Source organism: Pinus tabuliformis, chromosome 7, assembly GCF_031772625.1.
Source record: "Pinus tabuliformis cultivar Carrire ecotype Pingquan chromosome 7, CPIR1, whole genome shotgun sequence".
Classification (NCBI taxonomy): Eukaryota; Viridiplantae; Streptophyta; class Pinopsida; order Pinales; family Pinaceae; genus Pinus; species Pinus tabuliformis.
In genome coordinates this window covers 1203897084-1203915272 of record NC_142293.1, presented here as the reverse complement: position 1 = coordinate 1203915272, position 18189 = coordinate 1203897084, and the positions used below count along the sequence as shown (strand labels likewise).

The window sequence follows — 18189 nt, the reverse complement described above, 5'->3', positions numbered from 1 at the left end:
CCACACAATTTCCTTTGTTGCTTCAGCCTTCAGCTGCTGCCACATATTCTGCCTCTGTTGTGGAATTTGCTAGAGTTGATTGTTTGCGTGACCTTTAGGAGACAACTTCTGATCCAAGAATCATAGCATAACTTGAAGTAGATACCCCAGTTTCTTTATCTCCATCGAAGTCTGAATCAGAGTATCCAATTAACCTGAAGTTGCCCACCTATGTATACTTGAGTCCAAAGTTTGAGTTCCCTTCAAGTACTTTAGAATTCTTTTTGCAGCAGACCAATGTCCCTCACAAGGCTTTTTTATAAACCTGGAGAGGATTCCAACAACAAATGAAATCTCTGGTCTGGTAGTAGTCAGTTAGTTGAGGCTTCCTACAAGCTGTCTATACTTTGTTGCATCCTCAAATTCTTTTCCTTCAATGGATGTGACCTTCAAGTTTTGTTCCATTGGAGTAGTCAAAAGATTGCACTCAGCCATGCCAAACCTATTCAACAGATCCCTAATGTACTTCTTCTGAGAGTGGAGTATAAACTTCGGATGTTGAGTTACTTCAATACCAAGATAGTAGTGAACATAGCCCAAGTCAGTCATTTCAAAACCTTTCCTCAATTCCTTCTTTATGGATGCAATGTAGCTCTCATTGTTCCTTGTCATCAAAAGATCATCTACATACACCACAAGATATACAACTGTTTTGCCAACTTTCTTGATAAACAAAGTTGCGTCATCAAGATCATAATGTTTGAAGTTGAGTTTTAGAATATGCTCAGTTAATTTTTCATACTAGGCTCGCGGTGCTTGCTTGAGGCCATACAAAGATTTCACAGGCTTACATACTTTGTGTTCTTGGCCCAGGCTGCTCAGTTGACAGAGTTGGGGTTAAGTCTCTCAATTCTGTCAATCACATCACTCAAAGTATCATCAGTGGCTAGAGCTTCATGTGGGGGAGAGAGTGCTTCAAAAGAAGATTCCACATATTGATCCAGTATAGGAATCCCCCCTTCAAGATGTGGAATCTGATTATCAAATTCTTGAAAAGATTTTGCATGTCCGAATCTATCCAAGCGATCAAGCTACCACTCAAAAGCGTTGTCAGTTTTGGAAGATTCAAGAAAGATTACATCTCTAGATACAACAAACTTCTTATTAACTTCATCATAGAGACAATATGCTTTGGAGGTATTTGAATACCCTAAGAAGATACACTTACGACTCCTTGCACCAAGTTTGTTTCTTTGTTCCTTTGGTATCAAGGCATAACAGGTGGAACCAAAGACCCTGAGATGCTTTACCGAAGGAATGTGGCCATACCACATTTCATAAGGAGTCTTGTTTCTAATAGCATTAGATGGACATCTATTCTTTACATACACAACACATAGAACTGCATTAGCCCAAAACATCAATTTTACATTCTTGAAAAACATCATGGAATGTACCATATTTAAGATTGTCCTGTTCATTCTTTCAGCTACTCCGTTCTGTTGGGGATTATAAGGCACAATAGTTTGATGTTTGATCCGATGGTGGCGAAGATAGTTTTCAAATTCATTTGAAGTGTATTCTTTTCCATTATCTTATCAGTGCAAATATAGCCAATATGAGATTGTGCATAATTTTCAATCCATGTATGAAAGTTCTTGAATGTTTGAAAAGCATCAGATTTGTTCTTCAATAAATAAACCCAACACATTCTGGTGTAGTCATCAATAAATGTCATCATATATTTATTTCCATTTGCAGAAGGAACATGCATTGGACCACATAAATCTGAATGAATGAGTTCAAGTTTTCTATGTGCTCTAGAATGTGAATCATGAAAACAATGTTTGCTATGCTTTCCTAGAATACAAGCATTACATTGCTTAAGTTTCCTAGGAATTGTAGGCAAACCAATAACACCATTTTTCTTCAACAAGCGAAGGCTGTCATAGTTCAAGTGTCCAAATCTAGCATGCCATAAAAGACTTGATGGAAATGTACCTTCATCATAATGAGAATTGTATGAGAAGTTCTGTGCACGAGCAGAGGTACCTTGCAGCTTCAAAAGTCTTTCTTCTTCTATCCTTGTCATGACAAGTGAGTGATTTGATGCTTTTCTGACCTCAACCTTGCCATCAAACATATGAATGGAGTGTCCTTGCTGGCGGATGTGGACCAAGGACAACAAGTTTCTCCTCAGCTCCGGGAGATATAAAACATCATGTAAAAGAAAGTTTGGGAGACCAGGTAGTTTGAGCTTGATTTTGCAAAGCCCTGATGGCTTGAGTTTTGATTTGTCTGCAAAGTATACTGCTCCATCAACTTTGTCAGTAAATTCTTCAAAAAAATATTTTCCAAAAGTCATGTGGCAAGTTGCCCCTGAATCAAGCAACCAATCATTTTTCCAAGAAGCAAGTGAAGCATTGAACAAGTCTTCAGTTACTCCAATATTACAATGTGCCACAACATAGTGAGCGGATTCAGGTGCTTTACCTTTCTCTTTGTCATTGGTTTTACCTTTGGCTTGATTTCTTTCCTACGCAATTATGTCCCAAGGCAACTTACATGTGGATGCATCATGTCCATCTCCATTGCAACGTATGCAATGAAGATCAAACTTTTCTCCTTGAGAGTGTCTGACCCCCCCGCCTCTGAAATTTCTTCTTCCTCTTCCTCTTCGACCACCTCTTCCTTTAGAAGAATCTTGAGCATGATTCTTCTCTCTATGTGCAAGACACACAAATTCTTCAGAAGATTGAGGAGTTGCCTTCTTTCCAAAAGCCTTCTCTCTCTCAACAAACTTCTTCTCAAGGGATTCAAAGGTAATTTCCTTGAGGTTTCCACTTGCTTGCAATGACTCAAGATAAGATGAGTAAGTGGGATATAGTGCCTTGACAAAAACTATGAGAGGAATGTCTAGTTGAACACCAGTGGTTTTGATATCATGCATAATAGATCTTACTTCTGATGCTAAAGCAATAAGATCATCATTTTTCAATTCAAGACTGAACAATTTAATCATCGATTTGACAACTTCAAGTTCAGAGTGTGAGTCATAGAGTTCCTTCAACTTCTGTAAGGCTTCAAAAGCATTTGAAAATGGTGAAATATGGCGACTCACCTCTTCATTTACAGATGCTGCAATCAAGGCACAGGCCTTGCTGTACTTGTTTTCCCAAATGGCGATCTCCTTATCCGAGGTGGGCTTCGCAGGTTCATTATCTCTTTCTCCTACACAAACTCCTTTCCACAACTCATTGAAAATGAGAGTGTGTTTTATCTTCCGTGACCATTCAGGATAGTTCTCTTTTCCAGAGAGAACTACTCCAACAATAGATATCAATGAATGCATTTAAAAATGTACTTTGCTGCCAATATATAAAAAAATTGTACTTCTGGTGGAAAAAAATGCAGTTATGGTGTAAAAATTGTCAAAGAATTGCACTTTGATATATAGAACAAAGGTATTACTTTGGGGAATTGTTACTTGGGGGAGGTTGTATGTGGGGAAGGTTGTATATGGAGGAGGTGTATATGTAAGAGACCCACTTCATTTAATTGCAAATACAGAACAAATGAAAGAGACCGAGTTCATTTCTTTGAAAATAAAAGGTGTATATGAACGTGGACTGTGTAATGATATGCAGGTATGCGTTATAACTGTCGGTGCATATGACAACGTATTGGAGGGTGGATTGGCAGTGTTGATATGGAGGGTGGTAGGGAGTGCTGCATGGAGGAAACTGTTGCGTAGTGGGAGGAGGCGGTGGAGATGTGAATTGGTATTGGAGTCGACCGGTGGGAGGAGCATTATGCCAGGAGCGATTGGAGGAAACCGGAGTGGGAGAGGGACCAGAGCAGAGCCGACTGTGTAGGTGAGAAGAGTGCCGACTATGTAGGTGAGAAGCGTGCCATTGACGGTGAGAGGGGTCGACGGTGTACAATTCGCTGCGAGAGTAGATATTGCTTGAGGTATAACACAAGAGCAATTGGAGAGGAGCATACAATGTTTGCGGTATGTAATATATGGGCGGGCAGATTATGAGTTATGGTATCACTGTATGAGGTGTAAATGTCGAGGAAGAGTGCAGTAGCACCATACTCCAAGCCACCGGTTACACTCAAATACAACCATAATGTAAACTATATCAAATACAAAACCTTAGCCTTCACAAAAAAAATACTCATAGTGGATATTCTCTGCAGCGTTGAGGAATATGAATGCACAAAATCTTGCAGAAAATATGGCAAGGAATGCATGAACATAATATGGCAGAGAACTGACAGGAGTTACAACACATAAACTAATTTGGGAGTTGGCTCTGGTACCATGTCAGGCTAGGAGGTAACTCCACAATGCGAATTGTATTTTGCATTAAGATTGCTCATGGATATATACATGGAGGGAGAGACTCTTGGGCTTCACCTTCCAATGTCTCTTCATATTCCTATTCTCCTTATTTATTGTTTACACTATTTTACATATATTCACCCAATCCCAATGATTAGGTGTCAACAGGAGGGACAAAATGACTATTTTGACTAAAAAAAAATTTCTTTACATGATACAAAAGCCCAAGAAGGGTCTATTAAGTATGAAAATGACTCTTTTGACTCATGACAAAACCTAGAAGCCTTCAATGGAGGCTATTACATAGAAAATAAATGAAAGAGCATGAAACCCATGCTTCAATAATTATTTTCTTTTGACAAATACAATTATGAAGACCGACACTAGTTACATTCTTCAACAGTGCAGAGGTACCTGCTTGAGATACAAACATCAAGAAAGAATGCTCAATGCATAATTTGGGCTTATTTAACTTTGATTAATTATTATGATTCTCTTTGGACTTGGCTAAAACTTCTGTCTAAAGTATTTTTGATGTTCTTGTAAGCAATTATTCTTTAAAACTAAACTGATTTTGTCTATGTAACTATGCACTTTTAACAACACGCAAGGGATAGCTATGTAATATCAGGCTTTGATACACCTATCACAATTTGTCTTACCGTTCTGAGAAATGTTGACTGTTATGCTAGATTTTGATTGTCCCAATCTGTGTGGTATATCTCATGATACTGTTTGTCTTTTGGCAGAAAGAGAAGAAAATTAATTATTCTAATTTCTATGAATGCATGAAAATAGCCATTGAATTTAGAATAAGATGTTTCTTCATTTGGTATCCTCAAGCTAACTACCAAATGAAGTGAAATACAGCAAAATATACTACAGTTGGAAACAAAGTGGTAATCTGGTGACAGGAGCACCAAATGCGAGAGTATTTATAGTTTAGATGGAAACCTTAAAATCGTCTGCATTTTGCCAGATAATTTTTTACTCTGTTTAGATAAATGCGATATATTTTCCCTTGTAACATACCTTTTTCAAAGTGAAATTTTTACTGCAAAATGAAAATTTTCATAGAGGAAATGAAGTATGACTTTTGACTTTATCTTGCAGCTTCTTTATGAGACCTCTCTCTGCATATGGCTTCTTTCATATTATGATGCTGCTGTGGATGCCCTTGCTGCTACTCGCATTTTACCTCGTCTGGTGGAGGTTGTTAAGTGTTCCACAAAGGAAAAGGTATTACCAATTCGTTTGTAGTATTATCTCTATGTGTGTTATATTTGAGATTGAATTAGATATTTTGTATACATGAACCTCTAATTTGTTTCCGTCTTTTGGTGAATGCTCCTAGGTCGTCAGAGTTGCTGTTTTAACACTGAAAAACTTGCTTTTCAAAGGGACATTTGCAAGTGAGATGGTGGATCTTGGGTTGCCACAAATTGTGCAAAACTTAAAATCCCAAGCCTGGAGTGATGAGGTGAGAAATCAGTTTTTCTTTACTGTGGCCATAAGCTTAATAGTATTTAAAATTCTTTTGGAGCTATATATGGCTAATTTCTTTGAAGATCTTGAAACGCTAATCATTTTCTCCATATTTTCTTACAGGATCTAGTAGAAGCACTGAATTCTCTGGAAGAAGGATTGAAAGATAGTATTAAAAGGCTAAGTTCTTTTGACAAGTATAAACAGGAAGTTCTTCTTGGAAATCTTGATTGGTCGCCAATGCATAAGGATCCAGCATTCTGGCGTGAAAATATCAATAAATTTGAAGATAATGACTTTCAGGTATGTTCATGGTTGCATGGGAGCCCCCCTTGCTTTGTTCTCAGAATGTGTTCTATGGCTTTAAATCTTGCTCCCTGCTTCTGTGGAAAGATCTCCTGGGACTGTACTCCCAGAAGCACGCCCCTAAAACACTCCCAAAATGCCCCTGAAGTAATCCCAGAACACACTCCCATGGATTTTCACAATTTTGGAAGTCTTTTGCATGTGGGGCCCAAGGGAAGGCCTCACAATTCATGGCTAGGGTTTATGGACAGATAAAACCTTCTGTCATTCTATTATCTCTCGTTATATCACTCATTCAAAGTTCAACACCTTAAAGGGTGCTACCATTGCCTTAAAAGAATCATTCACTTAGTCCAATTTTGCTGTGATCCTCATCAAACACACATTACCATCCTCAACCATGGCCTTGTTTTTAACCAACCTCAAACTTGTGTTGTTCTTTGGCAAAATATCCAACATTAGAAACTAACTTGACTGTGTTATGCTGTAAAACCATGACTAACCCATACAAGTCACAGAAATCTTTGCGCCCCCTCAACCCCCGTGATTTCTTTCACCTCATCAAGCATTTCCTTTGCAATAATAAATATATTTTTCCTGTTCCTAAATTGACCAGGTTCTTCCTACTCTTCTTTTGATTTAGCCAAGGCCCAACCAAATAATTTCCTGCAGATTTCTTCTCTGTCTGGTCAAACTGATGGTTTAAATCTTCATCCTTATTCATAATATGACCCTTTTGGACACTATCATCAAAATCATCATTCCTGCAACTGTATAATGGTGCTGCAAACTTCTCCAAATCACATATGCTGAGCTTATTAAGTTGCAGTTTGTATGTCGTTCCTTAACCTTACTTAATTTGGCATAATGTTATAACCTTGTTAAACTATAGATGCATTTTATCTCCATTGATGCAGGATAATTATTGGATGTCATTGACAACATTGTTTCAATAATCACTTCAAAAGATATATACAATTGCCACCACAAATAATAAGTGAGATAATACTACCTAATTGGGGTGGTATTTTCCATGGACCATGTAGGCATTGGAAAAGTGATGAATCTGCAAACTGTATACACTCCATGCTCAATGGCCTTACTCAAAGTCTCCAACTAGAACTCATAATTCCTATGAGGGACCACTTTACATCAATTTTTAGTTGATCTCATGTAGCTCCTATATTAGCATAAAATTAGGCTTATCTAATATATTAAGCTTTCTTATGTAAGTGAATGACTAACCATCTTCATGTTTTTGAACTAGGTCTCTACAATCATTAATAAGATCAATATCCATTAACATGTCCTTGTTCTTCCCTTCATCAGCATGATCACTAATTTTGGGTCGCCTATAACCTAAGTTGCACTGAAATGGATACCGATACAGGGTTTGAAACGGATATGACAAATTTTCAAAATATCAGGATACAGTAAGGCAAGGAAATGACATGGATATATATATATATTTCATATTATCATTCATCTTTTAAAATCTAGACTCTATATCTAAAAATGCATAGTCATCGTCATGAATTCAACATAAGCAAATCATCATCATCAATTCAGCATAAACATTGTCATCATCATTAGTTATTATTATAACATTCAACATATTATCATCATCATTAATAATGTAATCAGAAATGCCACAACCTTTGTGCTTTCGGGTCCAACTCCTTCAAAGAACATGTCATGCATGGCAGATGATATTATCTTCCTTGCACGACAATTAAAAGGTCCATGGGATCATTGGGATATTCCATCAAGACCTATTTGAACATTTCAATCTTCTCAATGTCAGCTTGGTCTCATGACTATATGCAGGCACAAGATTGGCTAGAGAAGATTTGTTATATTGGAGGGATTTATGAAATCAAGAGCAAAATCAATGACAATTAACAAAACCTTAACCAAAATGAAAATTAATCGCTCAAATAAATCTCCTTACGAAGACATTCATCAAACCCTTTTATTTGAATTTTTGAACATCTATCTTTTTCTTAGTAAGAATCCTTGATAAATATAGGGAGTGTCGTTGTTTCTAAAGATTTAGAAAAGACTTTGAGACTCTGTTTATAACTTTATAGTGAGTTTATTTGCAAATCTGATTTCTACATTTTTATTATTTATTTATGGCTATACAAATTTTCAAGCTTTTTAACATTTTAAGGGTGGATTTTGATCACAATTTTTGTGGATCTGTTTCCGGACAAAAAATTTAAATCCCTTGGAAACGTATTCAATTCCAAATCTAAAGTTTCTGATTTTTTGAAACAACACAAAAACGTTTTTATAGCGTTTCGGACAAGAATCGTATCCATTTACGTATCAGAAACAGGGATCCGCATTTCCTGTAACTTAGCCTATAACCAATGTTGTGAAAATCGCGATTGGAATTAAATCGGCGAGGCTCTGAAATTGGAAAAAATCGGCAAAATATCGGCAAAATAAAAAAAAAATAAAAAATACAAAAGTAAGATTTTTTTCCCAAAAAATCGCGCTTTTTTGAAAAAATCGGGACTAAATCGCAATTTTTTCAAAATGAAAAATCACTGATTTAATCGGCCGATCACTGCCTATAACTAATAACTTCTCATTAGCAAGAGGCAAACTAATAGCAACCTTATTAGAATTGTGTTGGAATTGGCGGAATCGACCGGTCCAACCATTTTGATGTCTAAACAGGTTCGACTGGTGGCACAAAACTGGAAAAGGCTGGTTTGGTACTGAATCAACCTTTTTTCATCGAACCAGCCAATTTGGTATGTAACTCGCTGGTTTTGTACAATGGAACCAAATTCCCTATGAATGCAAATCTTAAAAAAAACAACAATCTAGAAGTGGGGCAACTTAATATTCAATCCTAGGGCCCTGCCAATGCTACGTAATTAATGGTAATGCTATGTTGTAGGAAACGTTGCCCCCAAGGGTGTTTTAGGCAGGAACCAAAACGAAAACGTTGAAACGCGTACGATACGGCCTGGAAACTTGTTTCCGGTCGTATGGGAATGTTTTATGTTGGGGAAACGTGGCTAGTACAACCAGAAATGATTTTCCAGGCCTTTCCTTTATTTTTTTGTTTTTTTGTTTTTAATATTTGATTGGGCGAATAAAATATCTTGTAGATGCTTCTAGATGCCTCTCTCAAGTTATAAAAAAACTCTTGCCTCATTGAGCAAGTTGTTTCACTTGGAGACAAACTATTTTAGCAAGGAGAAAAGAGGAAGAAACCAGTGGTTTCAGGTAAGGCATTTTCAATAGTGAGCAAAGGAGATTTCAGCAGCAAGAGAAAGAGATTTCAACAACATATTTGGAGTGCAGAGTTGTCGGCTACGCCATTCTTGGTTTTTGGCTCAGCTAGATCCATATTTCTCTTGTATTTTCTAGCATTTTGGGGTAGCTTCAGCCACAGAAAATTAATTTGGGTAAGAAACATTCATTTTCTTCATTTTTTCCTACTATTTCTTCAATTTTTTGAGGATTTATGCTTCCAAATATATGAAAAACATTTTTTCTTTACAGATTTGTTTTTTGATTTTTTTTTTTTTTTTTGCAGCAATGGCTTCCAACCAAGGTGCAACTGCAAGTTCAAGCCCCAGGTCCAACCCAAGGGCTGAATATTATCCTCTTTGGAGGCATGTTCAAAAGCTTAAAAAATGTGGGAGGTGGTGGCTCATGGGAATGGTGATGTAATTTTTGCAGTAATTCGTACAACAACTCCTACCCAAGAGTGAAAGCACATCTTTTGCATGGAGGAGGACAGGGGATTGCAGGTTGCACAAAAACAACACACCCATTGGCAAGGAGGGAATATCAAAGAGAGTAAGATGAGGCAGATGGAATTAAAAGAAGGCATGATAAGCTTAGTCAAGCTACTCCTCAAGCTCCACCTAACATTGAGCCAAAGATTGTAGTTGAAGCAAGGAAGAGGAGAGCCAGTGCCACTCAACAGCGTGAACAACCACCATCCAAAAATACTAGAGGGGCATCCGCTTCAGTTCAGGATAGCAGAATTGCTAAATTGGTGAATGTGCAAGCGAGAGAAGAAATTGATTCCATAGTGGTTAGGTGCATCTATGCATGTCGTATCCCATTCAATGTTGTTCGCTCTCCTTATTGGCAAGATATGATAAGGGCAATTAATAAAGCTCCTCAAGGGTACAAGGGGCCCAACTATGAGAAAGTCAGAGCTCAACTTCTAAAAATGAGAAGGAGCTTGTGGAGAATATCTTATCACCAATTCGTTCTTTCTGGAGTAGCTCTCGGGTTACCATAGTCTCAGATGGATGGACAGATACAAGACACAGACGATTGATAAATATCATTGCCACTTCCCCCAAAGGAGCAATGCTTTTAAAGATAGAAGACTACTCAGGAGAGGTAAAAGATGCACAATTTATGGCTGATGTTATTATAAAATCTATTGAACAAATAGGGCCTAATAGGGTGGTGCAAGTTGTCACGGATAATGCACTAGTTTGCAAAGTTGCAAGTTTAATTATTGAGGGGAGGTATGACCACATCTTTTGGACACCCTGCATTGTCCATAATCTGAATTTGATCTTAGAGGAGATCGACAACAAAGTTCCATGGATAAAGGAAATCACAGGGGAAGCAAGGGAGATTGTTAAATTGATCACCAACCACCACCAATCTCAGACAATATTTTGAGAGTACTCCAAATTGGAGTTGTTAAAAGTTGTTGAGACAAGACATGCCTCAAACTTCTTGATGTTGCGCCGCCTTGTTGAGGTTAAGAAAGCATTAGTTTCTATGGTGGTGAGTCAACTTTGGGTTGAGTGGAGACAAGCAGATTCAAAGTGGGGATATATGGTGCGTAGATTGTACCTTGATGAGGATATGTGGAGCAAGATAGATTTCTTGCTAAAGTTAACAACCCCTGAATTTGAGCTTCTTCGGAATGTTGACACTGACCAACCTTTCTTAGGAGTGGTATATGATGGCATGGATTCCATGGTTGAGAAAATTATGGAAATCATTTCTCAAGAGTCTCCACAACTTTTGTTTGTTGATGATCATTTTGCTGATTTAGTCTCTTAAATTATTGTTGATAGGTGGAACAATTTCAACACTCCATTGCACACTTTAGCACATGCCTTGAACTCCAAATTTTATGATGAGGAGCTTATTGCTCAAAGCAATGGGAAGAGGAAGGCACCCCATAAGGATAGAGAGGTGGCTAATGGGGTGAAAAAAGCCCTTATGAGGATATTTTCATCTCATCTACATAGGGAGGTAAAGGAAGAATTTGCCAGTTTTACTGCAGGATTAGATGATTATTCAAATATATCAGCTTTGGAAGAGCAAAACACTATGAATCCAGTTAGGTGGTGGATTTGTCATGGAGCAAATAGTGTACATTTGCAAAACCTTGCCATTCGTGTTCTTTCACAAGTGGCAAACTCTTCATCAGCAGAAAGGAATTGGAGCACCTATGGTTTTATTCATTCTGTGAAGCGCAATAGGTTGGGCTCACAGAAGGCAGAGGATCTTGTTTATGTGCACTCGAACCTTTGCCTTGCATCTTATAGGGGTCCAGAATATAGCAATGGTCCTTTTAAAGAATGGGATGTGGATCTTGAAAGTCCTGATTTGGTTCTCTCTCTTGTTGCCCTGAATATTGAGGTCCAACCTGGAATTGGAATTGGCCCATCATCTTCTTCAGCACCACCATCCACTGTTGAGTATGCTTTTGCTTCTATTTTTGATGAGGATTATGATGATGATAATTAGTCTTTTGTCTTTATAGTACTTGCAACCACAGAGTCTTTATTGTACTTGTAGCCTCATATATATAATAAAGGCTGATTTTGAGATTTGGATATATAATAAAGGTTGATTTTGGATATTCTGATATTGCTATTTTCATTCTGTGATCATTCATGAGTAAATGTGATGTAAATTTAATCATAATGTTTAAACTTTAAATGTAAGAAATTGTAATGTACCATGTAAGCTTTATGATTGCAAATAACATTTCTTAAATGTCCTATATATATATATATATATATATATATATATATATATATCGTGTTTCCTTGTTTCCAAAATTTGGAGGGTTCATGTTTCGTACCCATGCCCGTTTCAGAAACTCGTACCTGTTTTCTCATTTTGTGCAACTTAGTGGTAATGTTAAATTCTTAAAGTAAAAGGATGAAAATGAAAGACAACTTAAGTTTTTAACATTACCATTAATTGCTTTACGATGTTTGAGAGTGGTTCCAAACTTCCAACCTCATTGGATTTCATATGGAGAAAATATAACTTTAAATCCCACTCAAAATCCAACATACTTAATGGTCTTTAAGATTTTAGGATTTGGAGAATTGCAACGTTTCCATTGGATTTTTTTGTGTATGAGGGTATGGAACTAACATTTAATCAAGACCACCAAGCCCTCTATGTACCTTGTCATTAGTGGCGTTGATTGTTGAAGTTGTCTATCATGGCCCTGGTAAAAAGGTACCTATCACTCAAACAAAATCTCAATTTGACATGTTAATCTTTTTTCTATCTTATTTTAATGCTTAGAGGGTGATATTTGTAATGAAGATCCCAATATAGGCAATGATTTTGATGATGTGTAGGTATTTGTTGTAGCAATATATATATATATATATATATATATATATATATATATTTTTTTTTTTTTTTTTTTTTTTTTTGACGTTAGAAGCCGTTTAGAGCCTCTTTGTTGATGTATTTTTCATTCAAAGGGGTATTGCACTAAGTGCTAGTTTGGTTTTGCTATATAAATGTGAACATTTGCATATTTGTGTATGGTTTCGATTCATATGGATGCACATGAATATATATGCTTTTCTTTAAAATTTGAATAATTTATGTATTTTTTGGTTGATCTATTTTTCAGTGAGGTTTTTTCTAGTTTTGGATTGGTTCCCTGCTCAGGGCGTTGACTAGTTTGGTTTTGATAACATTGGTCCAGATTGACTTTTGATAGGAAGGTTTACAAGTTTGGAGGCTAATGTGAGTGAAATAAGGTATATAGGAGATTAAACAAATACTGTGGTAGGTGAACAACATTGATATGCATTGGTAGTGTGCTAAGGTTAACAAGATAAATTCAAGTCCAATAAGAAGTAATGTATAGACTAATTCTAACATGGAAAATTGTCGAGGTAGAAAATTTTAGTGGGAAACATGAGTAGTCTGTTGAAAGTGCAAATCTTGTAGAAAGAGAATGATAATCGGCAAATGTTAGCAAGAAATTATCCATAGGCAACATGTTGGAAGGTTGATGTCAATGATAATTGATTTTTTTTTTTTAAATGAAATGAGTAGGGATATTTATATTAATAAAAGCTGGGAGAGGGCCTAAAACCCATACATTTGGTGTTTGTTACATAAAACATTTCTTCATCATAGTAAACTAACCCTTGATATGGCAAACCAATTCAAACAAAAAAGAAAACTACTATATATTCTGCAAAAAGACCAAAGCAAAAGTTTACATTTACAAAATAACATAGTTTATAAGTAAAAGTGACTGGAACTGACCCCATATCGAAAAAGTCACCAAAGTATGAGACAAGAATCACCCAGTGCTGCAACCACCCTCATCGGGCCCTCTAGGGTGATGAATCTTTTTACGATCTATAGGAGCCCCAAGAGTTGCTCTTGTTGTAGTAAATATGGAAATTTCCAACGCAACCACCCGAGTCCTAAGAAGATGGATTCCTTCCTTTAGGTCGTCCAAAGAGTCCTCCTTTTCGGTGTGGTGGGCAAGCAATTTGGCCTCCAGAAAGAGCTGAAAAGAACACTTTTGCCGCTCTACCATGTCTTCAAGCCTATGGATAGAAATGAGTAGAGCTTGAGAGGTATCCAACAACCTGTCGATCACAACTGCAGTCTCGATGTTCCCTTGAGGAATCGAATTGCCTACCATTTTGGGTTGAAAGCTCACAATTTTGCAAAGCAGAGCAAAAATAAATACTTTGACAGTCTCAATCCAGCGAGTTAGATGGGAGGTAGAATGTTGAGCCAAGGCACAAAGAACATCATCAATATCCCATGATGAGAACCGAAGGCCCGAAAGGATTAATATATAAAGGAGACCCAAGCTCTGGCACGAGCCATCCTGCAACGAGAAGACCTAATTCTCCATAGATAATTCACCAGTGCAGAGGAGCGATGTCAAAGGAATGCTACAGGATGGAGGAATTAACTTCATTCTGTAGCAAATTGCACTGAACACCTTGGTCCACTGAAACTGCAATGATCCAAGCATCATGCTAATTACATGGACAAGACTTTCATTAAGAATTGATGCCAGAGAAGCTGGCCACTTGTACATCGCTAAAAGACAATTGGGATGATAATTGATTATCTAGGACCAGAGATAAGGGAGGGTCAACCGAGAAAAGAAATGGCGCGGGGCCCGAAAAGCCACTAATGAATTTTGTTTGTTCTTCGACATCCACAAATTTTTTTGGGAATAGAGAAGGAAGCGGAGAGCTCACTCCCTCGATGTCAAATTTTTAATTCGAGTGCTTTGCATATCAAGGGATTGGCAAGAAGTCTCGTCTCTGATTTAAATCCATTTCTCCTTGATTCATGGTGGCACCCTTTTTGTCTAGCTTGTCGACCTCTAAATTTAGGTGTCTAAACACATGGTAAAAATTCACTTGCTCAAAATGTGAAATTAAAGCAATAATTCTTTGACTTAAGGCTGCAAACTCGCTATTAATGGCTTTCTTAGCCTTTGTAAACTATCAGATGACAAGCATCGAATCCCCAAAGCCATTTATTTTGAGGATTTTACAGTCCTTGGCAATCTCCAGATGCTTCCATAAGGCTAGGAATTCTGCTTGGTTATTGGTGGCAATTCCAAGTCCCCAAGCGAATTGAGAGACCATTTTTTCATTGGGGCCAAATATGAGCCCTCCTGCTCCGTCCTCCCTCGATAATTGGTGAATTGGCAACAACAAAGGTTGCAGTTTGTAGGTTTGATAGATCCAAGAGTCGTTTGTACATGATATAGGGATTTGGTTTGGAAGGGATAGTCATTTTTGGTGGCAAAGAGTTCATGGAGAACAATTTACAACAAGAGGAATTAACAATTTATAGACTTTAGTTTGAGAGAATTAGGAAGTTTGATAATACATAATATTTTTGTAACTATTGGCAAAGAAAGCCAAGTTCATTAAATTTGAGTTAGTTATAGTAGAGATTCACTGGCGGAGCACTACAACATGAAAGGAAACATTTTTGATATGTCTAAACACATGGTAAAAATTCACTTGCTCAAACTGTGAAATTAAAGCAATAATTCTTTGACTTAAGGCCGTACTCGCTGTTAATGGCTTTCTTAGCCTTTGTAAACTATCAGATGACGAGCATCGAATCCCCAAAGCCATTTATTTTGAAGATTTTACAGTCCTTGGCAATCTCCAGATGCTTCCATAATGCTAGGAATTCCGCTTGGTTATTGGTGGCAATTCCAAGTCCCCAAGCGAATTGAGAGAATTTTTTCATCGGGGCCAAATGAGCCCTCCCGCTCCGTCCTCCCTCGATAATTGGTGAATTTGACAACAACAAAGGTTGTAGTTTATAGGTTTGATAGATCCAAGAGTCGTTCGTACATGACATAGGGATTTGGTTCGGAAGGGATAGTTATTTTTGGTGGCAAAGAGTTCATGGGGAACAATTTACAACAAGAGGAATTAACAATTTACAGACTTTAGTTGGAGAGAATTAGCAAGTTTGATAATACATAATATTTTTGTAATCATTGGCTAGGAAAGCCAAGATCGTTAAATTTGAGTTAGTTATAGTAGAGATTCACTGGCGGGGCACTACAATGTGAAAGGAAACATTTTTGATATGCTGGAAAGTCATTTAATAGTTGATGACAATGTAGTGTGTTGAGCGAACATAAGCATATAGGATGTATGATAAAATGTCTTTTGGTGTTTTGAGGTAGAAACTAGGAACTATTAAATTGAAAAAGAATCAACCCCGTAATTGCCTTATACATGTGGTGTACTATGAACCACGAGATACATATTTGGGAAGCACAAATTGGTGATTGGAGTCAGTTTTTGAGTTGGGTGAAAGTTGAAGTGAGGTAAGGAAAGATAGATAGATAAGGAAAACAAAGGAATAATTTCATTGGGATTTTGGTTAGCAAGGAGAATTTGCCAAGGAAGCTATAGAGATGGGGGATTTTCGCTGGTAGAGGGACATTATCAGGCGACAAACATCATTGTTGGAGGTGAAAAGTACACTCTAGGGGGGCATCCATAGTGTTGAATTATAGTATTTGTTCACTAGAAGGTGTTTTCTAGGTGGGAAAGAAGGCAAACTGCTCATTGTTGCTTATAAAATTATGGCCACGGATTTGGCATTACGCATCTGCTTAGTGGGAAAGTATGTCATTCATTAGGAGCATACAAAATTTGTTCAAAGGGAGATTTATTCTTAACACTATGGTTTCTGCTTGGGAAGCTATGGTTTTGAATTTTTCATAGGCCCTCGATCTGGTATATGACTGATCTTAGCACATAAACACACTAGGAACCCTTAATTAGCAACTTAGCACAACAAAAATATAGCAACAGTGAAATCAATAAAGTACATAGGTTTCTCATTAGTCTATCGATAAGAAAACATTAGGGCTCCTGTACCAGGGATCATGGCCCTTCATAAACCCTGATACAACTAATAGTATACAAAATCTAGGGCTTGAGGCTTGATCCTTCAAACCCTCAATTTTCCCATCACAACAAGAACAAAATAGCTTGACATACATGTTATAGCAGTCCTTTGCCTCCAACCCTTTCTGTCCTCATTGCCCTTGATGTGCCTAACCATCCTTTGCGTCCAAAGTCACACACAAAGAAACATTCCTTTGTCCTCTATCTACATGTTGCTCATAGAGGGGCACTTCCTTTTGTCCACTATATTATCAACATCAAGCTTTTTGTTGGGTCCTTCCTTTGACCTAACAATCTTCTTCTCTTTGCTTCATACGTTGATCAAACCTCAAGGTTGGATGTATACTGTTTCAAACCACCTTCTACTAGCCTTATTAGGCCTGAGGGTACTCGAACCTCTTCCAAAGATGATTGACTATCTTACTGTCTTCCTAAGGCCACCTTCTTACTCAGTCCAAACCCTACGTCCAACCCTAATATACCATGACAAACATACGTTTAGTCTGATACAGACCTCAACCACCTTTCTTAGCACAGTTCTGCCTTCTGTTCATTGGATCTGACCCTTGGCCTGGCTTGTATTAGCCCTATAGCCCACGCTTTGCCTTATAACAATAAACCAATCCTCTTAGAAGCCTTTGTTAGCCCTTGATTAGCCTTCCAATTTGCGGCTTATCTACAGACAACCTTATGGCACCTCATTTTGTCTTGTTCACACTTTCTTAGCCTTGGACACAACTTGGCCTAGTCCTTTAGGCTTGCAGCTCGTACCCTAGGGTTGTATTCACTCAAAATATCTTCTAACTAGCCTCAAATCCTATCTTTAGATCTCGACCTGCAAAATAAAGCCTTAATCATTGTCCTTGAGCACAAGTCACTTCTACTCAACCTCTTCTCATGCTAATTGCGACTTCTCCTTAATTGCAACTAGGTCACACTAGCCTCCTATATCCACAAGCTCAAAGTCCTCAAGCTTGTGATTAGGCCTCTCCATTAGCCTTCTGTTTGTACTTTTGCTTTGGGTTATATGGGAAACCCTAGGTTCTTTAGGGTTTTAACCACTCAACGTCTTAACAATAAATTAGAATAAAGAATTAATGACTTAGGTCCCAAACCCACAACTTTGGGTCCAAAACCCCAACTTTGGGTAAAATGCCCAACCAACTAACTTTTGGCGGGTTTTCACCACTCGAAAATACCCTTTGAGCTACCCAAATTCCAACATATGGAATGGGCAAGGGGAGACTGGGCAACAATCTCTAATATTGAAAATTGATTTTGACAATGCACATGATTGAGTTGATTTGCTTGGGATTTGGCCCTCGATGTATTGCCATGGTGAACAATGAATTTACCAATGCTTCAATG

The 18189-nt window shown here is 37.6% G+C and overlaps 1 protein-coding gene and 1 pseudogene across 1 annotated transcript in view; both read left to right on the top strand.

Moving 5' to 3' along the window:
- The window catches only part of LOC149251731 (uncharacterized), a 32006-nt pseudogene extending 28152 nt beyond the window's left edge, over nt 1-3854 (top strand).
- LOC149251730 (vacuolar ATP synthase subunit H family protein) overlaps nt 1-18189 on the top strand; it is a 292411-nt gene that overhangs the window by 204040 nt on the left and 70182 nt on the right. The window contains exons 9-11 of the mRNA XM_089459551.1: nt 5444-5569; nt 5685-5810; nt 5939-6118. Of these exons, the coding sequence (XP_089315677.1) occupies nt 5444-5569; nt 5685-5810; nt 5939-6118 (432 nt within the window). The remainder of the gene's footprint in view (nt 1-5443; nt 5570-5684; nt 5811-5938; nt 6119-18189) is intronic.